The sequence below is a fragment of the Pongo abelii genome, chromosome 4 (assembly GCF_028885655.2).
Source record: "Pongo abelii isolate AG06213 chromosome 4, NHGRI_mPonAbe1-v2.0_pri, whole genome shotgun sequence".
Taxonomy (NCBI): domain Eukaryota; kingdom Metazoa; phylum Chordata; class Mammalia; order Primates; family Hominidae; genus Pongo; species Pongo abelii.
In genome coordinates, this window is record NC_071989.2 from 156,581,317 (window position 1) to 156,603,970 (window position 22,654).

Genomic DNA, 22,654 nt, shown 5'->3' on the forward strand with positions numbered 1-22,654 from the left:
TGTGGGTCATATGATGTCTGCTGCAACTATTTTACTCTGCCACTGTTGTGGGAAAGAAGCAAAAAAAAAAAAAAATACCTGAATAAATGAGTGAGGATGTGTTTCAGTAAAACTTTATGTGTAAGAACAGGCAGCAGGAAAGATCTTCCCTGTGGGCTATACAATTGACCCTTGAACAACATGGATTTGAACTTCCCAGGTCCATTAGTACTTAATTTTTTTTCAACCAAACTTAGATAAAAAATACAGGATTTGTGGGATGTGAAACCTGCATATATGGAGGGCTAACTTTTTGTATAGGTGAGTTGTACAGGGCCAACTGACAGATTTCAGTATACATGGATTTTGATCCTGGAACCAATCCCCCAAGTGCACCAAGGGGAAACTGTAGTTTGCTGACATTTAACATATGCTGTTAAATTCAATCATATTTATAATTTCCTTGTGTAGATCCTTAAAAGCAACATTAGTTGCCATGACAACTCATCTCTTATAAGTAGAACATGGGTGATTCTGGTCCCCTTTTCTCTGTAGATACTAGACCTAGATGTTAGGTTTTTTTTTGTTTGTTTGTTTTTTTGAGATGGAGTCTCACCCAGTCACCCAGGCTGGAGTGCAATGGAGCAATCTTGGCTCACTGCAACTTCTGCCTCCCGGGTTCAAACGATTCTCCTGCCTCAGCCTTCCAAGTAGATGTGATTACAGGCACCCGCCACCATGCCCAGCTAATTTTTGTATTTTTAGTAGAGACAGGATTTCACCATGTTGTCCAGGCTGGTCTTGAACTCCTGACCTCATGATCCAGCCATCTTGGCCTCCCAAAGTGCTGGGATTACAGGCGTGAGCCACCGCACCCAGCAATGTTATGTTTCTTATAAAGAGAGGTGAAAGAACTTCTCTTACTCAGATTGTTAAAAACATTTACTAAGAATACAGTAGACTAAGTAATACAGGGGCTCTTCATTCTTCTCTGTTTTCAGGACAAATGTGCTGAGTATCGGGAACAAATGAAAAATGGAAGACTCAGCTGTACTCGGGAGAGTGATCCTGTACGTGATGCTGATGGCAAATCGTACAACAATCAATGTACCATGTGTAAAGCAAAATTGTAAGTATTTCTCTCAACAGGCATGTCTAAAACATAGTCACATTCCTCTTGAATGAATGGCTATTTCTCATTTGCTATGGCTCCTTCCATGCAAATTATTCTTTTTGTTAATTTCCAAATATTCTATTTTTTTCTCTTGCGTTCTCTAAGGAACAATGAGCCTTAGGAAGGGGAGTTAACCAAGTGGCTGATTTCTATTGCATTTTCTATTACAATTCTGTGAACTCTAAGTGCTATCATGATAGACCCTTGTTCTTTATTGTGCCAGAATCCTAGGAAGACTTTGTCATGGCCATTTGGAATCATTGACCAGCACAGTTGAAGAAAGCTGACTTCTTGTCATTTGCACAGGACACACTTACTGCATAATCCAGGGTCAATATTTGTTAACAAGACGAATATTCACTTTTTTCTCCTCCAGGGAAAAAGAAGCAAAGAGAAAAAATGATTATTCTCGCTCCAGATCAAATGGGACTGGATCAGAATCAGGGAAGGTGAGTTATTATTTGGGTTTTGGCAAGAATGGTCTTTCTGTGAGTCAACAGTTGGCAATCAAAACTATAGAAGAAGGTGTCAGCATGATCAAGCTAGAGCTTGCCCTTAGAAGGTCAGGAGTTACCAAGTTATCAGTGACTATCACTGATAACTTGTTCAGTGAAGAAACCTAATGCCAAGTGGACGTCTTTAAGTCTGACACTTTACAAGGCATTTTTATAAATAATAGTTTATTTAATTATTTCAACAGCCTGGTCAAATATGGCCTTTTAACCTTATTTCATAGATAGGGAAAATGAGGTTTTGCAAGTATACTGGGATTTATTTTTGTTTTTGTATTATTTTGCTGCTAGTGTAACTAGTTACTATAAGCAGATGCTTAAAATAACACAAATTTATTATCTTATATTTCTGGATTCCATAAGTTTTAAATGGTCTGATTGTGCTAAAACCAAGGTGTCGGTAATGCTGCATTCCTTTGTGGAGGCTCTAGGTGAGGATCTGTTTCTTTGCTTTCTCTAACTTCTAGAAGCTACCTGTATTCCTTGGCTTGTGGCCACCCTGAAGCCAGTGATGGCCAGTCAAGTCCTTCTTATGCTGTATCATTCTCACACTGACTGTCATGCCGCTGCCTCTCTCTTTCATGAGTAAGAACCTTTGCGATTACATGGGCCCCACTTGGATAATCCAGGGTAACTTCCCCATTTTAAATTCAACTGATTAGCAATCTTAATTCCATATTCAACCATAATTCCTCCTTGCCACGTAAAGCAACATATTTGGAGGATCCAGGAATTAGAACATAGACGTCTCTCTCTGTGGGCCATTATTTTGCCTACCACAGCAAGGTTACATGGCTGCCGGACTCTTGGAAAGAAATCCTCTGATTCTCAAATCCAATCAAATAGTATGTAAAAACAGCACTTCCAATATAATCTTCCCATCTTTTCAGGATACATGTGATGAGTTTAGAAGCCAAATGAAAAATGGAAAACTTATCTGCACTCGAGAAAGTGACCCTGTCCGGGGTCCAGATGGCAAGACACATGGCAATAAGTGTACTATGTGTAAGGAAAAACTGTGAGTATGTTTCAAAATGAGCTTTTGACTGTGAGTCTTAAAGTACAATAATCATTTCTTACCAGTTTGAGAAAATGACAATTGTTTTAGAAGCAGATCTAGTAATTAATGAGGCGTTTGTTCAGTTTGATTGAAATGTTTCATTGTTTTCCCCGCAGGGAAAGGGAAGCAGCTGAAAAAAAAAAGAAAGAGGATGAAGACAGGAGCAATACAGGAGAAAGGAGCAATGACAAAGAGGTAATAGATGTTAGACATGGTAATACCTGAATTCAGTTAGTTCATTGTATGGTATATTTATTCAACAAATATTCGTGAAATGCTGACTCTGTCCCAATCATTGGTGATATAACGGTAAACAATGAAGTCATGGCCAGATCTTGAAAATAAATAGCATGCTCTTCAGTTCCCCAGGAGTGACTCTGATGCAATTGTAGAACCAGTGACAATTGTCAAATTATTGTAGTTAGCCAGTGAATTTCATTTTTGAATTTTTTCTTTCCTTCGAGACAGTGTCTTGCTCTTGCTCAGGATGGTCTCGAACTCCTGAGCTCAAGTGATCCGCCAGAGCTCAAGTCTCAGCCTCCCAAAGTGCTGGGATTACATGAGCCATCGCACTCTGCTGTTTCTGAATTTTTTAAACAAATAAATATCAAGCAATCAGATGCCAACAATTACACAGAAAATCAGTATCAAAAGTTTGGAGTTTGAGGCCAGGTACGGTGGCTCAGGCCTGTAATCCCAGCATTTTGAGAAGCCGAGGCGGGCAGATCACGAGGTCAGGAGATCGACACCATCCTGGCTAACACGGTGAAACCCCGTCTCTAATAAAAGTACAAAAAAATTAGCTGGGCATGGTGGCGGGCGCCTATAGTCCCAGCTACTTGGGAGGCTGAGGCAGGAGAATGGCGTGAACCCGGGAGGCGGAGCTTGCAGTGAGCTGAGATCGCGCCACTGCACTGCAGCCTGGGCGACAGAGCGAGACTCTGTCTCAAAAAAAAAAAAGAAAAGAAAAAGAAGAAAAGTTGGAGTTTGAGATAATAAATTCTTGATCTGGCATCTCATTGCCACCTAGTGTTCAGTTTTGGTCTTTATAAATAGTGTTCAACACTACAACACCAACACGTAGAATATACACAGCACAATGTCTTTTAATCCACCAACGGACTCCAATTTGAAAAGATAAATAGTAAAATTTCCCTAGGAAGATTTTTCCTATTAGTAGGGCAACTTTTCATTAAGCCTGTAGTGACTAAAGAAAATGAAACCTTAATAGTAATTATCATTATTTAAAAATATTTTGGGAATATCTGTTGTGCGTTATGGTAGATGAATGGCTTTGAGAAAATAACTTTCTTGCACAACTTCACATGATCTCTAAAGGACATCTATTTAAAATCTTGGTAAATTTTTAATTTTATGATCCTTATTTAAAAAATTTTGAACAGAAAAAATGCTATGTATATGTATATATAGAAAATACTGAGTGAAAAAAAAATAAAGAAAATATGGAGGCAGGGTGTGGTAACTCACTCTTAATTCCAGTGTTTTGGGAGACCAGAGCAAGAGAATTGCTTGAGCCCAGGAGTTCAAAACCAGCCTGGGCAACATAGTGAGACCCTGTCTCTACAAAATAATAATAATTAAAAAAAAATAGCCAAGCATGATGGTGCACACCTGTAACTCTAGCTACTTGGGAGGTTAAGGTGGGAGGATCACTTAAGCCCATGAGTTCAAGGCAGCAGTGAGCTATGATAGCATTATTGCACTCCAGCCTGGGCAACAGAGTAAGAACTTGTCTTAAAAAATAAAGACACATGCACATTTATGTTTATTGCGGCATTATTCACAATAGCAAAGACTTGGAACCAACCCAAATGTCCAACAATGATAGACTGGATTAAGAAAATGTGGCACATATACACCATGGAATACTATGCAGCCATAAAAAATGATGAGTTCACGTCCTTTGTAGGGACATGGATGAAATTGGAAATCATCATTCTCAGTAAACTATTGCAAGAACAAAAAACCAAACACCGCATATTCTCACTCATAGGTGGGAATTGAACAATGAGAACACATGGACACAGGAAGGGGAACATCACACTTCGGGGACTGTTGTGGGGTGGGGGGAGGGGGGAGGGATAGCATTGGGAGATATACCTAATGCTAGATGACGAGTTGGTGGGTGCAGCGCACCAGCATGGCACATGTATACATATGTAACTTACCTGCACGTTGCGCACATGTACCATAGAGCCTAAAGTATAATAATAATAATAATAATAATAATAATAGTAATAATAAAAAGAAAAAAAATTTTCCTGCAAAAAAATAATAAAATAAAATAAAATAAAATAATAAAAAACAAAACAAAACAAAACAAAAAATAAATAAATAAATAGAAAATATTGAGATTGTGTGTGAGTGTATGTGTGTGTGTGTCAAATAGAGAACTACAGTTTTATCTACACATGCAAAGTTAAATAAGTTTCACCAATAATTATATTTAAACCTCCCCAAATTCTATTCAGTGGTGATATTGTTCCAATTTTTTAGAATTCAGGAAAACTTAAGAGAAGTTAACTACACATAATTAATGAATAGAAGAGCCAAAGACTGAATTGCAGGGTTGCAATACAGTCAGAGGAGTGCTATTATAAACATATGTGGTATTGTGAGCACCTGGAAAATAAAATACTTCCAGTAATTTGTGAAAATGGTAGTTGTGAGACATTTAATATGTTGATAGGTATTTAATTCCAGAGAATTTTTTAAAATGCTGCAATTAAAAGTAAGGCCTGGAATTGTTTGTTTACAGACATCACAATTTAAAGAAAGAAGGGTAAGTACAATTTAGGTTACTGTGTTATTTTTTAAGGTAACGTTTCCATATCACCACTTTGGCTCTTTGGGCTTACAGGAAGTTCCAGGGACTTCTGTAGCTCTCTGAAGATTTTAATACATTCTAGATCCTGTCTGTAGACTCGGTTCTATTGGCTTCTTTTTATGATCATTATGTTTCAATGAACACAAAAGGCAGCTCCATATACTTATCCACACATAGGAGTTTTATTCTCTGCCTTGTAAAAGCAAATAAGTAAAAAGGTATAACCTGGTGGTTAGCAGGTTTCTGATCACAAATTCAACACTGACTTTATTAATTTCGCTGAGATTTATTTTTCTCATCTGTAAAATGGGAATGATGAGTATTTATCTTATAAGATTTTTACAACCACTAAAGGAAATCTATTAAACCACACAATAAAGCACCTCGCACGATAATTTTTTTGTTTTTTTTGGTAAATTGTGGTTGAGAAATGAAGCTGAAAGTTTACATGTTTTTATGTTTTGCCAGGAGAGTGTCATTTAGTTCATTCCAGGGCTTTTGAAGTAGACTTTTTATGTGTGGAATACTGAGTGCATTCATAGGGAGACAGGTTTGGGGCTCTGCCTCATAGAAAATGTATTAAAATGAGATGGGGCAGGGCATTGGAGGCTCATGCCTGTAATCTCAGTGCTTTGGGAGGCCAATGTGAGAGGATCACTTGAGGCCAGGAGTTTGAGAGCAGCCCAGGCAACACAGAGAGACTCCTGTCTCTACAAAAAATTTTAAAATATTAGCCAGGCACGGTGGCACATGCCTGTAGTTCTAGCTACTTAGCAGAATGAGGTGGGAGTGTTGCTAGAGCCCAGGAGTTGGAGGCTGCAATGAGCTATGATTGCATCACTGCACTCCAGGCTGGACAACAGAACAAGATTATATATATATATATAACAAGATTATATTATATACATAACAAGATTATATATAGAGATATATTATATATATATATAGATATCTTATATCTATATATATATAAAATCTTGTTATATATATGTAATCTTGTTCTGTTGTCCAGCCTGGAGTGCAGTGGTGCTATATATATATATATATATATGATCTTGCTTGCATATATATATAGTTTTTAAAGGAATGGGCTGCTTTAGTGAAATTCCATTAGGGCAAGACAATCATTTGATAGAGATGCAATGGAGAAGATTCAAACTTCATAGGTAGAGATTGAATAAAGTGCCTTTAAAACATATTTCTTCTCTGAAATTTTACTTTCTCTGTTTTTTTCCTGTGTTATGAGTTTATATCTAATCGGTCAATCAAGTTATCAGGTTTGAAAGATTATACCATGACAGTAACAACTTTTTTTGCTACTGTTGGTAGGATCCGTGTCGTGAATTTCGAAGCATGCAGAGAAATGGGAAGCTTATCTGCACCAGAGAAAATAACCCTGTTCGAGGCCCATATGGCAAGATGCACATCAATAAATGTGCTATGTGTCAGAGCATCTTGTACGTAAAAAGGTTTATCAATAAATTTGATAGTTGTGCCTGTTTGCCAGAAATTAGTTCTTGTTACTTTTAAAACCTAAGATACTTGGCATCACACATTAATGATATGATAGCTCCTCTCTTTTGAAGAGACAATTTCCAAAGCACTTTCACAAGGATTTTTTTATTTTGATGTTGAGAAGCATAATCATACCCGGAACCTCTGGGGTAGGAAGAGGTAGCTTATCAATTAAGTAACCTGGGACAGGCCAGTTCATTGTGCAGAGCCTCAGTTCCTCCTGAGGGAAAAATGACTGCACAATATAGTTTTGTGGAGATTCAAGGACATTTTTAAAATGTTTATGAACTTCAAAGCATTATACCTATGTAAATAACATTCAAGGACATTTTAAAAATGTTTATGAACTTCAAAGCATTATACCTATGTAAATAACAATCAAAATTGTGAGTTTAGTTATAATTTAATTGGAAAAGTAAAAATGAGAATTATAGCAACTTTCTAGATGAAAGTCTTAAGTCTATTATATTAAGGAAAAATAAAGACCTTTTAGGATCATATTTTTCTGGGTAAGAGTATAGTAACAGCATCTATGAAAGTTGATAGCATTGTCACAAATATATTATCATGAAAATTCCAACAATCAGAACTGATTAGTTGGAATATTATAAAAAATATTCTTAGAATTTTTTTTAGGTATAAGAAAACAGTGTTAGATTTGCTAATGTTTAGAATTGCAGAAATACTTGGTTAAAGACAATTCAGTAACAACCCTTGAAAAATTACCCTATCTTTATTTTTTATTATTCTGCAGTGATCAAGAAGCTAATGAAAGAAAAAAGAAAGATGAAGAGAAATCAAGTAGCAAGCCCTCAAATAATGCAAAGGTTATTTATTAAAAGATACCAAAATAACCATTTTATTTTTCACCCTCATAATTTTGCATTCTTCTCCAGTTTTGGGAATAATAAAGATATTAATCTCTTAACTTCAAAGAAAATTGATTTTGCTTGTCTTGTCATTTTGGATCACAACAAGATTTTTGGGGGGCTTTGGGGGTTTGATGCCTTTTTTGATTTTGTCGAAAATTCTCTGAGAGTGTGTGTCAATTATTGTTTTAGTCTTTCCTCCTTGGGAGAAATATGGATTGAAAAGTAGAGGGTAAAATTCTTTACCAACTCAACTGCATGCTTATCTTTGACACTTTAAGTGTGAAATAAGGCTTTGGGTAGCTTGCTGATGTCTATTTTAATAACTCAGGCAATATAAACCAATCTAAGTCTCCCTTTTAGCTTCCCTTCTGTTTTCACCAGATGATTCTATCAGCATTAAAGAATCAGCAGTGTGCATGCGTGATGCTTTCTTTTCTATTTCTTTTTCAAGACTACAAAGAAGACATCTTCATTCAATTCTTTAACCGTAACAATCACATTTGTAGAGTTAGATCCCTGAGCAATTGTCCTTTTGTCAAAAGCATGCTTCATGGGGAAAATGGGGAAAGGAAGGATAGAAGAATGGGAGAAAAAAACAGGAAGGTCTATCAAGTGTTGTTTTATGTTTCCCTACATTTTTCAGGACCAGTGCAGACAGGTTCAGAATGAAGCGGAGGATGCAAAATTTAGACAACCTGTGCGTTCCTTGGCCTCTGTTGCCAGGATAAGTACAGTGAGTCTGAGCCCAGAGCTAAGAGAGGACTTCCTAAAACCAAGTTTGAAAAAATCACTAAGCCAAAAAGGGACAAAGCCACGTTCACTTTCCGTTTCTCATTTTCTAGGATGAGTGCAGTGAATTTCGAAACTATATAAGGAACAATGAACTCATCTGCCCTAGAGAGAATGACCCAGTGCACGGTGCTGATGGAAAGTTCTATACAAACAAGTGCTATATGTGCAGAGCTGTCTTGTGAGTAAGAGGATTCTGCTCCCCCTGTAGCTAGCAGGGGAACTGCATTTTTAGAAACTGCTGATTGAATAAGTTTGTATATTTGTGAACCCCATGGGATTTTAAAAATAAGTCTTTAGAATTAAAGCCCCCAAATTGAGAACACCTGATATAGTAGAAAGAACACTGAGACTTAGAGACAGAAATTCCCTATGTAAGTTCTAACCAAGATGTATACTAGCTGTGTCATTAAACAATTTGTTTTCAACTTTCAGCATCATAATTAGAAGAAATTCTTCAAGATCTTTATTCCACAACTAGATCAGACTCAATTGAGATGCCTTTAAAAATAAATTCAAATTTTTACACCCCAAAATATATTATATCAGAATCTTGGGGCTATGGAATTTGTTTTTTAGAGAGAGTTTCTAGGTTATTCTAAAAAGCAAATAGAAATGGAGACCAATGGACATTATAAATGATGATGATGATGATGATGATGACGATGGTTGTAAAGCACACTGTGAACACAACAGTAATCAAATTTATTTAGCTTTTCATAGCGAGTGTTCTTTGAGGGGGGAATTACCAAATACTACTCTCATTTTATGTTCTAGAAAATCAAAACTTAAGAACATTAACCCACTTGTCATCTGTTAAGTGATGAAAGTTCTAAACCAGCTCCTAATTGTGTACTTTTCTTAATATGTCATACTGGTCACTATCTCAGTGTTCTGTGATTCTGTTTTATTTATTTATTTATTTATTTATTTATTTATTTATTTATTGAGACAGAGTCTCACTCTGTTGCCCAGGTTGGAGTGCAATGGTGCGGTCTCAGTTCACTGCAACCTCTGCCTCCCGCGTTCAAGAGATTCTCCTGCCTCAGCCTTTCGAGTAGCTGGGATAACAGGTGTGCACCACCATGCCCAGCTAATTTTTGTATTTTTAGTAGAGATGGAGTTTCACCATGTTGGCCAGGCTGGTCTCCAACTCCTGACCTCAGGTGATTCGCCAGCCTATGCCTTCCAAAATGTTGGGGTTACAGGCATGAACTAGCATGCCTGGCCTCTGTCATATTTTATGAGGATTGCTTAACTTCTTACTGGAATTTATGGGAACTGTTTCTTATTTTAAATTATTTTTTATTTTCTTCTCTAGTCTAACAGAAGCTTTGGAAAGGGCAAAACTTCAAGAAAAGCCATCCCATGTTAGAGCTTCTCAAGAGGAAGACAGCCCAGACTCTTTCAGTTCTCTGGTAAGGAGGACTATTTCTGAAAAGCTACTTATCAATTTAATTTTCTTGATTTTTTTTGACCTGTTGCTATTTGCTATTTTCATAGAAGGGTCTGAGGTTTGCTGATTCAGTGCAGCCTGAAGTCCTTTGAGGACTATATGCAGTTTATGCTTGGTGAGAGTTCTGGGATTTCTCATTAGTGCCTTATCCTGTGCCCTTTGAGATTATTTGCCCTGCTTCAATTTAGTACATTTTGAAATTTACAATGTGTGTGTGGAATAATTGTGACTAATCTCACATATGGTAAAATACGTAGTCTCAATTCTGTAATTTTAGCATACGTCTTGGTATTCTTAGCTTCCTCACCTGGCTTCCGCTTATTTCCCTCCTCCAACCAAATCCGTTTCTACATCCTGGAACTCTATGCCAAGCATGCTCACAGGTATAAATTTCCGCAAATTAGCAATTCGGAGTAGCTAAAATTTCTTGTTTAAAATATAGGCTGAGCTGGGTGCAGTGGCTCATGCCTATAACCCCAGCACTATGGGAGGCCAAGGCGGGCAGATCCCTTGGCCCCAGGAGTTTGAGACCACTGTGGGCAACATGGTGAAACTCTGTCTCTAGAAAACATACAAAAAAAAAAAAATTAGCTGGGCATGGTGCCTTGTGCCTGTAGTTCCAGCTACTTGGGAGGCTGAGGTGGAAGGATGGCTTGAGCCCAGGAGGGCGAGGCTACCATGAGCCATGATAGTGCCACTGCACTCCAGCCTGGGTGACAGAACAGGACCCCACCTCTCTCTCTTCCTCTCTCTCATAGCTGATGGTCACCAGTAATGTAAGTATTAGTGTACATTAGCATGATAGGATTTACTTTGTAGAGCCTTGGCAAGATGAGGAGTAGAAAGGAGCAAAGAGGATATGAGATCATCAAGCAGATTCTCAGACTGGGCCCTAAAAGGAAGATTTTAGCACCCAGGCTGATGACCCAGAAAAGGAGAAAGAAAGGTATCAAACATGAATTTTACCTCATTATTCACCCAATTCAACTAGGGTAATAGATGAGTTACATACATGAAATATGCATTAATTACATATTTCTGGTAAATTGAGCTCCACATCAGGGATCCAAAGGCATGGAGAAGAGCTATTAACAAAATCTGTTTTTTTTTTAAATACTAAAGTATAATGGTTACATAGAAGAAATGCACATATGCAAGTAAACAGCTAAATGAAATGTCACAAAGTGATCATACCTGTGATAGCAGCAAGAAATAAGATATCATCGGCAGACCAGTAGCCCCCTCATTCTCCCTTATAAGCTAGTCTGTTTTGGAGCTGAGATTTCTTTTGGAGAAATAAATCTTTCATTATTCATTTTTTTCATCAAGCCGGCAGTCCTTTTGTCAGTCTACAAATACTTACTGAGCACCTGCTATTTTTCCAGGCGTTATTTATTTATTTATTTATTTATTTATTTATTTATTTATTTTTTGAGACGGAGTCTCGCTCTTTCGCCCAGGCCGGAGAACAGTGGCGCGATCTCGGCTCACTGCAAGCTCTGCCTCCGCAGTTCACGCCATTCTCCTGCCTCAGCCTCCCAAGTAGCTGGGACTACAGGTGCCCGCCACCACGCTAATTTTTTGTATTTTTAGTAGAGACGGGATTTCACCGTGTTAGCCACGATGGTCTCGATCTCCTGACCTCGTGATCCGCCCACCTCGGCCTCCCAAAGTGCTGGGATTATAGGCGTGAGCCACCGCGTCCGGCCTCCAGGCATTATTTATGCATGCTAGGTTAATAGCCATAAACAAAACAGATAGTGCTCACTACATGAAGTTCATAGCATATTGGAAAAGCAGATACAATAAATAATATGAATAAATGAAAAAATAATGCCAAGGAGGAAATAAGGCAGAAAAAAATGGTACAGTAAATTCTGAGATGGGGAGGGGATACAATTTTAAGTGACATATACAGAGAATAACTCTCTCAGAAGGTGACATTTACATCAAGACCTAAGGGTATTGATTCTGTAGGTATATCTGAGGAGAACATATTCCAGGGAGAAAACATAGCAAAGCGTTTAGTGTTGAAATAGAGCTTCCTCAGCTGTAGAAGAGGAAGTCAGGAAGCTAATGGGAGGCCATGTTATAAAGGGTTTTGTAGACAATTTTAAAGACTTTGCCTAATATTCTGAATGAAGGTTTTGAGAAGACTAATATGATTTGATTTATGTTTTAAAGGAATAACTTTGCCTGATACCTATTGAAAACACTGCAGGGAGGCAAGGGCTGGACAGCTAGTTAGCTATTGCAGTAGTCTACAGAAGAGATGATGCTGGTTTATACCATGTTAATAGTGGTGGAGCTCTTGAGAGGTGGTAAGATACTGGGTCTGTTTTGAAGGTGGAGTCAACAGAATTTTTTGAGTTGATGTACTACGTTAAACAAATAAAAAGAGAGAGAGAGTAAGGAACATTGTAGTACCTTTTGAACATTATAGCACCAGTTACCTGAAAAAATACGAATGACGTATCTGGTTGAGTCTAACCTTTGCCAGGGTTACATATAAGTTACTTATCTAAATTCTCCGTGAATATTTATACCAATATGGAACTCACCACAATCTAAAGCAGTTCATTTAGGTGTTTGAATCATTTATCAAAACAAAGGAACAAATACACAAAGACTGCTTGACTCCTCCAAAATGAGTATTAACAGATATAATACTATTAAATTTTCTATGTCGTCTTTGTATCTGTTTTCAGTAAGTAGTTTTCAAGGAATTTATTAATTTCATCTATGTTGTCAAATTTTTTGGCATATAGTTATTTATAACATTTCTAAATTATTCTTTTAATATCTACAGCTCATATAGTGATGACCTTTTATCTCTAATATTGGTAATATATGTTTTCTTGACTCTGGTCAATTTTGCAAATAGATTATCAACTTATTCTTTTCAAGCAGCTAACTTTTGGCTTTGTTCTGTTTTCTGTTTCATCAATTTCTCCTCTTTATTATTTATTTTAAAAAATTTTCTGTGCTCATCATTGGCTAGCTCCTTCAGATGAAAGTTTAGATCATCCGTTTTAGAATCTCCTTCTTTTCTAATATATGTATTAAAGTTATAATTTTCCCCCAAATTACTGCTTTGGCTGCTGGGATTTGATAGGTTGTATTTTCTTTGTGATTCATTTCATTTCTAAATTCTATGATTACTTTGAGTCATGAGTTATTTAGAACTCATCCTTTTACTTATAAATATATTTCTTATAAATATTATATAGTTGATTCTTTTTGTTCTTCCAGTTAGATAATTTCTGTCTTTTAACTGGAGTACTTACTTGTTAATATTCTATGTAATTACTGATACCATTGGATTTAAGTTTTCCATCATCCTATTTGCTTTTGAATACTTTTTTTATATTTTGGCTCTACTTTTTGCCTTTTTAAAAAACTAATCAAGTTCTTGGAATTATCATTAATTATTAAACTCATACTTCCAAAACACTACAAAGAGCAAATATGTTTCTTCTTTTACATGGAAAATATACATATATTTTTTACCGTGGAAAACATACTGACAATTAAAATTTACTGAACACTTAGTATGTGACAGATACTGCGCTAAGCATGAAATTACATGCATTATCTGTTTTAATCCCTTAAAGCAGTAATATAAAGTAAGGACTACTATTATTTATGATTTTCTGGTGAGAAAATTAAGGCTGAGAAAAGTTAGATAAGTTACTTCTCTAGTTAGTGGTAGAGCTAGGACTCAAAAACTCGTGCAATTTATGAGTATTTACCTCTGAGTCTTTCCTTTCTAGGCTGTATATAACCAATACCTTCACTTAAAAAGGCAAATATTATTTCTAGCATGCCTATAATTCTAGATTTCTTCTTAAGGGCAGGTAATTGTGTCACATATTATAAAGGATTTTTGCTTTCTTATTGCTTTGCTATTCCTTGTTTCTTTGTTTACTTACCTTATCAAGTTAAAAATTGCCAAATACAGGAAGTTAAATCCACCTCATATGGTGCAAAATCAATCTTTGAGTTTGAATAACGTATATCACACTCCTTTTACAACCATTTATTTAAGTTGGATTAAGGAACTCAAGAGGTTTTCTTAAGCCCATCCGTCTCCTTGAATGCCATGAAGTAAGTCTGCTTTATTTTTTGCTTCTTCAGGATTCTGAGATGTGCAAAGACTACCGAGTATTGCCCAGGATAGGTTATCTTTGTCCAAAGGATTTAAAGCCTGTCTGTGGTGACGATGGCCAAACCTACAACAATCCCTGCATGCTCTGTCATGAAAACCTGTAAGTATTCAAGTTGCCCCATCATATCTTCCAGTTTAGAATTTCTCAGCTAGAGTGTTAACCCATAGTAATGCACTGATATAAATTTGAAATGTGTTGCAAGTAATTTATTCATCATAGAAGTTAAAAATTCAAAATTTGTGAATTATCTTTCTTATATATAAAATAGAAAAGATTTAAGGCTATTCCTTTGGTAAATTGCTTACCTACATTGTTATATGCTCTACTGAGTAGAAGAGAAAGAAAAAAATAGTGGGGTTACAACTGCGGAATATTGGTATAATCCTGTGTACAGTCATGGGAGCATGAACATCATTCATTCTGTGTGTAGTGGAGAAAAACAGTAGAGAACTACTGCTATATAAACCCAGCCCAGTGTATTATATCTAAAAGGTCCTGTGACTATAATATAGCCACATATTCCCCATTTCTTTAACCCTGCCTCTTGAAAGAAGTAGTACCTTGCAAAAGGAAAGTGCACTGTACAAAAGAAAGCACAATAAATAAATGGCTGATCTGATGTCTGCTCTCATATTTATGACTATCTGGGTATCTGGAGGCATATTATTTCATGATTCTGAATCTCACTCCCTTCATTGGAGAAATGGAGACAGTTCTCTGAGCTGCTGACTTCACAGATGATTGAAAAGAACTGCTAGATATGAAAATATTTTTATCTTAAGTTAAATACAAGGGATTCATTTTAATACTCTTATTGTTGGCTTTAGTTTTGTTGTTGCTACTCTGCTCAAATGCTGTCTGAATTTTTAAATAATTTTTAAATAATTTCCCCTTGCCTCTATGTGCATCCCTTCCCTTCTCCTGGCCACCATTTGGCCAGCTTTCAAGGAGAGAATGGTGACAAACCTTGGTTTTTCCATCTTACCTGACCCCAGACCTACATTGTAGTACTACTTTATCCTTCTTAGGACACTATAAGCAAGGCCCAGAATATGAGGATAGGACTCCCTGATATCCTGCTTTTTAATCCTGGAAAAATATTTAAAAGAAAAAGGTGCTCCTCAGTTCATATGCTTAAAAGCATAAAATCTGAATATAATCTTCATCTATAGGTAAGGTATGGTAGATAAGGCACTTTCAGATTTCAGTCACTGAATCCCTGCAATCTGCTACAGAATGTTATTATCTTTATTGTTCAGAAGGTTAATCTGAGGCTCAGAGAGTCCAGGTAATTTGTTTAAAGTTACAAAGCTAGGAAGTAAATCAGACAGGATTTTGACCTTATAGATTTGGGTCTAAATACAGTTTTCTTTTTTCTCCACTATCCTACTGTTATTTCGAAGACAGTAGTTCCTTAAATTGTCAAAGACCAAAGATTCCTTAGATAATATGAAGAAAGTTACCCCTTTCAAGAAAATTTAAAAAAAAATGTGATATGAACAATCCACACACATAATATTCATAGGCTCATGGAGTACTTGAAATTCATCTGTAGACCTTATAGGTTTTTAAGAATTAAGAAATTCCTGTTTAAGGAATAAATGAATAAATATAACTGTCCAGGAATTCCATTACTATATATACCTTATCTCCACCCCAGAAATCCTTTAATTCCTCTTTCTTGTAAATGTCAGGGCCTAAATTATCCATATAATTTTCTTCAACATTTTCATCAACTTTATAGATCCATAACAAGTGATCTATTTAAGGGAACTTTAGAGTAAGAAACTGAAATGATGAAAATACTAAGAGAGCATACCTCAGGATAGTTTGTTTGCCTAAGGGAGCTGGGAGTAGATATTATAAAGAAGGATCAGGTTATCTGAGGCAAAAGGAAACAATATTCATTTCTAAGGTTTTAGAGAAAGTTATATGAGAGCAATTTCAATTTAAGCAATGCCAAAAGACAAATTGCACTGCCTTGATAGATAATGAGTTTCCCATTACCAGAGGCAAACAAGTACATGTCTGATTCATAATATTTCTCCAGTGAGAGGCATTAAAATTCATACTCCTTAAGATTCATTCCAACTACCAAACCCAGACTGTATCATTTGTGTCTTGTTATATTTTTCCCCAAGTCATATTATTGGTACTCAATATAGTCAAACATCTCTCTGGGATCTGATTCTCGCATCTATAAATGTGAGATCACCTTTAGACCAGATGATCTCCAAGTTTATTTCCAACATTCTCTATGAATATATCAGTGAATGAAATGTGACAGGATAGGTCCAGGGCTAGGGGACAAATCTGGAGCAGAAGAGAGACAGCCTGGATGATACCTACTGAAAATGAAAGTAGTTGAATGCAGATCCCAGCTCCTCCCTCTAAATATAGTTTGGTTTGATACCCAAGTGTCCTGCATGTTGGTCCTTATTTATTTTCTTATTGTAACTGAGAACTTCCTCATTGTTGAAGCATCCTCTGATCTGTTTTAGGATACGCCAAACAAATACACACATCCGCAGTACAGGGAAGTGTGAGGAGAGCAGCACCCCAGGAACCACTGCAGCCAGCATGCCCCCATCTGTAAGTATATAAGTAGACTGGCCTCCATGGTTACGTTGTGAGGAGCAGTGGGTTCTGGTTTTGTTCTCTTCCATTGAGTAATGGACATTTATCTGGCCAGAGAGGTGACACTAGGTCAGGTGACCCAGAATTGGTCACATTTTCACTATAAAGATAATTAAGTAATTACTGAAATAAGTGGAAATAAGTAGCAGTTAATATTTTAAAATATTTAATGTGTTCATTAATAGATTGTTTATGAGCAATGTCTCCAACATAACGTTACTTATTTCAGGATAGGTTTTATTTTCTGTGATCTATAATAAAAAGATGAGACAGAGACCAAGAGAGGTCAGAGAGTGACAGAGTTGGATTTAAACAATTTCTATATAATGCCCATAATCTTGAACTTTACATTGTATTAAATTATTTCCCAGCATTAAAAGTTGACCAATTTCATTTAAACTCCTGAAAGGATGTTTCAACATACGTTACTGGATTTAACTTTCTCTCTGGTGGCTATTTGAATAGTCATCCTCAGGGAGATGGTATGTGACATGAAAAAATAGGAATTTTCAAATAAGAGAAAAATGTTTTGTTATGGGATAAATATGAGTGCAAATTTCAGTTTTTGCTGTGCTTCATATATGAGACTCTTGGCAAATCACATAAATACTCTAAACCAAATATCCCAATGATCTATGAAAATATTCAATAAATACTGACTTTTATACATTTGGCACAGTGTCTGAAAAATTAATGTCACTATTATTATTGTGCCTAAGACCAAAGTATGAATTTAGAAAAAGAGAAGAGTCCAAAGTATGAACTTAGAAAAGTAGACCATGGTATAGTGCTTATTTATTTTTAATAACTTATTTTCAATTGTAGTTTAATAAAATTATATGTAATAAACAATATTTTAATGCATTATATTTAATAAAGCTATTTATTATTATTCACATTCTCTTTGCTCCATTCCACTGCCACAAAAAGCTTTGGCAATAATGGAATCAGAAACTATTCAGCCAGATTTGAAAATCTTAGTCAAGCAATACTAGATAAGGCCATATTAAAAACGTCTGCCCAACAATCTTTGTTATGGGAAACTGTGAAAACAAGAATCATAAGCTAGAGTCTTCCTAGTTTCACATTAGCAACTGAAAGCAATGTAGAGGAAGCTGAGGACTGGAATGAAATCAGAAGACCTTATCTTTCTCATGTAGGCTTGACAAAGTTATTTACCCCCCATTTAAAGACCTCTACTCTGGTTCTTTACCGGGATCCATAAAAAGAGAGTTAAAACTTTAACTCTAGTCCCTATATTGTGTTTGCTGTCTTATTATATAGAAATTCTTAGTAGTTTGCTCCCATTTTATTGACAGAATATACTGTTCCCCATCCTCACAAACTCACCTTTTCATATATCTCAGGAGAGAAAGGTCAAAATAGCTTTATGCCAGTCCAATAGACCACACCTTAGACCACACTTCCCTGTAACTCTCATCCTGTGTAGGCAACTTGGAAAAACTGCTTTATAAAGAACTTCCCATAGGTTTATACTGATAAGATGTATTTCTTTAAATAATGAAGAATCTTGCCGGGGCTCAGCACACAAGGTGTTGTAAAAGAGTGCCGTTCTTCCATTTCTGCGTGTATGCTTTCCACTGGAGTTGTATAGCAGGCATTAATAATGACAGAAATTATTATGCTGTTAGTTAATGAAACAAAAACTAAAAGCGTCGTGGACACAGGTGGAACTTCAGTCCCTGTGTAAGATTCAAGTGTGTGATCTCGGGTACAGTTGGTACAGACTGGTCATGGCCTAGCATTGTTCTGATGACTAGTAAGGATGTATATACTGGGGTGGAAGCCTATTGTTTGAACTTTATTTCTGGGTGGAAGTTTCTCTAAGGAAGTCTGGAATCTCAAGAATAGAATAAGAGTCCAGGCAGTCACAACTTTCTTGGAAAAGTAGGTTGAGTATCTTGGAACCCACACTTTTGTTACTGAGTACATAATACTTTCTATTATGCAATAACTATTATACAGTAACTACTGAGATTTACATAGGTCTTTAGAGTTTTATGTGCATTTTCTGTTTGTACTGTTACAATAGTCATTTGATTAGGGCAGGGATCACTGTCTTTCACATTTTACAGAAAATCATCCTGGGGGAAAATGTCACTTATTAAAGTCCCTCAGTATAATATCTTGGGTTCATTGTAGATATCCTAACTTCATTTCCAGTGCTCTACTACCATTCCTTAGTTGTCAGGAGATTCTGAAAACTAAGTGCTCTCGAGAAGGCATTATCTCAATTAAAGGATGTTTTGCTATATTGGAAGGAAATTTCTATATTAAGAAAAATACCAATATTATTTTGTGAGATAAATGACTATTCTTATCTATATCTGTCAATTTCATGACAGATTTTCAAGGATTCAGGAAAACTGAAGCTTGCTACTTTCAAACCAAAGAAAACCTCCTGGAGTTGATATAGGCAATGAAGTGGAGATTTGAGTTTGGAATGACAGTGCTGCTCGTGCCCCAGGTGGTACTAGTTGAAGATGTGAAATTATGTGAAAGAAAACTTCCCGAGGCCCTCACCCGCTATAAGATTATTTTTAAATATTCATTTAGTGTTTTAAAGGCTGATTTCAAATATATGGATGAGTCAGGCAAAGGAAGACAGCTGATTACATTCTAGCTGTCTACAACAAACTATAGTAGAAAAACATTCGTATTACAGGAATTGAATTCAAGTTATGACCTAACATGACAGTGGCAAGTTACTAAACTTCTCTGAAGCTCAATTTCCTCATCTGCAAAATGGTGCTAATGACACCTACTTCTTTTTCATCAGCATGAAGGCTGCATGTAATCAAAGGCAGAATTAAGCCATGTTCATATTTGTGTCCACCTCAACACGTAGTACATACTAGGTGCTCAATATTTGTTGTATCAAACTGGATAAAATGTGAAAGTGATTTTAAATTGCTACTTCTTTGCAGAATGCAGAATCTATGGATTTCTTTGATTAAGATGCAGCTATAAATATACAGCCCACATTTCTGCAATATCTCTGGGTTCTAGCGTCTAACCTACCCATCTTCTCTTCTAGGACGAATGACGGGAAGATTGTTGAAAGCCATGAGGGAAAAAACAAACCCCAATTCTGAATCACCTACCTTCACCATATGTATATACAAAGAATTCTTCGGAGCTTGTCTTATTTGCTATAGAAAACAATACAGAGCTGTTGGGAATGGACTCACTGATTTTCAGTCTTTTCCATCTCTTTCCTCCTAGACTCTGTGATCTGAGGGTATAAAGACATCTCCACCAAGTCTGAGCCCTCAAAATGTCCTGATTACAATGCTGTCTGTTCCAACTGCCTGTTCAATAAAAGTAAACTCAGCAGAACACCCTTTCAGGGATTTCTTTCTCACTGTCTGGAAAATAGATATTTGCTTTTAAAGAAACTGAATAAACTCTACCCTTTTGTCTTTTTGTCTTGCTAAACCCATTGGTGGACAGAGAATGTTCACTTTTTTCCTGCTTAAGTTGCTGTCATAGCTGAGAAGGACTGTCTAGAAGAGAGGTGGGGAGATATGGGTTCCCATCAGCCAACAGCTATACAAAGTTAAACTAGCTATAAATCAGCTTCATCTTAAGTATTCATTACCATACCAGCTCCCCTTTCTGCATTTTCATGAATGGGATAACTGCCTCTCAGTTATTTAGGTCCCATCCAAAGACATAAACCAGTAAGTTTTCATGTCTATTCATTAAGTTACCTCTTGACAATTTCCTATATCACAGCCTTGTACCCATAATCTGGGAAGAACTAAGAAAATTAATTACCAATTTGTGTAAGCATCTACAGTGGCACTCTCCAATAGAAATGTAATTTAAGCCATATATGCAATTTTAAATTTTCTAGAGGTTACAAATAATAATTATAAAATTATTAATTTTAATAATATATTTCATCTAGCTTAAGATATCAAAACTATTAATATAATCAATATAAACTTTTAAATTTACTAAGTCTTTGATTTTGGTGTATATTTTACACTTACAGCACATCTCAGTGTGGACCAGCCACATTTCAAGTACTCAAGAGATACATGTGGGTAGAGATCACCGTATTAGGCAACGCAGTGCTGCCATGAGCTAATGGACGTGGGAAATCAGAGGAGGAATGCAGGCACTAGGTAGGGGTGGATGAAATGCTTGTAAGCACCTTCCTCTATGCTGAAACTCTGTAAATCCCTACTCTACCTAGTCGCTTTGTTCACTTGAAAATTCTGGGCTAGTTCTGAATACACTCCATAGGGAGAAATTATATGGAAAATCCATTTTGCTGCAAGACGTTTTCAGCTCCAGAAGAACTAGCCTGATGTGACAGATTTACTTGGATTTGGGAAGTTAATTTGTTATTTTTCCCCTCTTTTTTTTAAGTCTCTACTAGCTCAATTAAAATATCTCTGGGTTCTAGCATCTAACCTACCCGTCTTCTCTTCTAGGATGAATGATGGGAAGATTATTGAAAAATATCACTAAATCCTATTTTTCCTTTGTAACTGAGTGAAAATAAGTTATCCCTTATGCTGCATTCTTTTCTATGTTACATTAAGAAAAAAAGAAGAAGGGTCAATAAATAATTTTTTCAAGCATGAGAAATATGGAGTAATTCCTGTTGAATTATTATTATTATTATTTGGCAATTTCAGGATGTACAGGATGGGTTCAGAGTGCCCATGACATATGAGATTTTATCTTCTTCCTGTTCACTTATAGGAAATGCAGAAAAACTCTTTTTCTGGCTAAAACATATGTTTTTCTGAGAAGGTGTTTTGTTATGTCATTTTGAATATTTGATTAGAATATAAACACAAACATATTTATTTTATTATTATTAATATACTCAAAAGGCATTCTTATCCTGTCCTTAAGACTTAACCAATTCTTGGTAATCACTCTGAGTACAGAGAAAGCGTTTGGCTTAGGGATAGAGTGGGGTAGAGGATATAATAGTCTGGAATGGGATGAGACAAAGAAATGAGGAGAAGCCCAGTGACCTCAGGAGTAAGAATCAAAGGTGGAGGGCAGGGTGGGTGCAGAGGTCAGGAATAGAACATGACCAAGGAAAATATCGTAGAAAATAGTGTGAGGCTCAAGGATTGGGGTTAAGAGAGTGAATGTGCAGAACACATTGCTTGTGATTTAAAAAGCTAAAAGTTGATTTCTTTTGGGGTGTATACAAACTAGGAGTGTATATAAAATGGAATCTATGTCAAAATGGTAACAAATAAATAGCTTCACTAAATATCAAGTAAACTAATCTTTGAGTTACTTAAGTTATATCCTGATGGACAGGAGGTAAATGAAAACCAGACCTATCTCACTGAGGCTTCAAAACTAGATCTAAAATTCTAAACCAGAAGGTGATGCTAAGATGGGACTAAAGAAAGCCAAAATGCTTCTGTCAGCCCCATCTGTCCACTACTACCAAATAGTTATGCATTTCTCTATATAATTTGATCTTCAGATTTCATTTTGCATTAAGGGTATTCAGAGATCTGTCCCTTTCAAACTCCTATTTTCTCATATTAAGTCCTCCTGAAGCCTTCCCATTTCTTTCAGGCTTCAGAAATGCCAAGGATGTGGAGAAAAAAGAACGTTTACATACTTTTGGTGAAA

The 22,654-nt window shown here is 36.2% G+C and overlaps 1 protein-coding gene across 1 annotated transcript in view; it reads left to right on the plus strand.

The window, feature by feature from the left end:
- SPINK5 (serine peptidase inhibitor Kazal type 5) overlaps positions 1-20,369 on the plus strand; it is a 73,896-nt gene extending 53,527 nt beyond the window's left edge. Inside the window, exons 23-33 of the mRNA XM_002816050.3 lie at positions 981-1,108; positions 1,530-1,602; positions 2,556-2,683; positions 2,842-2,920; positions 6,903-7,030; positions 7,843-7,915; positions 8,803-8,930; positions 10,071-10,167; positions 14,343-14,473; positions 16,876-16,966; positions 20,070-20,369. Of these exons, the coding sequence (XP_002816096.2) occupies positions 981-1,108; positions 1,530-1,602; positions 2,556-2,683; positions 2,842-2,920; positions 6,903-7,030; positions 7,843-7,915; positions 8,803-8,930; positions 10,071-10,167; positions 14,343-14,473; positions 16,876-16,966; positions 20,070-20,078 (1,065 nt within the window). The 3' untranslated portion in view covers positions 20,079-20,369. The remainder of the gene's footprint in view (positions 1-980; positions 1,109-1,529; positions 1,603-2,555; positions 2,684-2,841; positions 2,921-6,902; positions 7,031-7,842; positions 7,916-8,802; positions 8,931-10,070; positions 10,168-14,342; positions 14,474-16,875; positions 16,967-20,069) is intronic.
- The last annotated feature ends 2,285 nt before the right edge of the window (positions 20,370-22,654 follow it).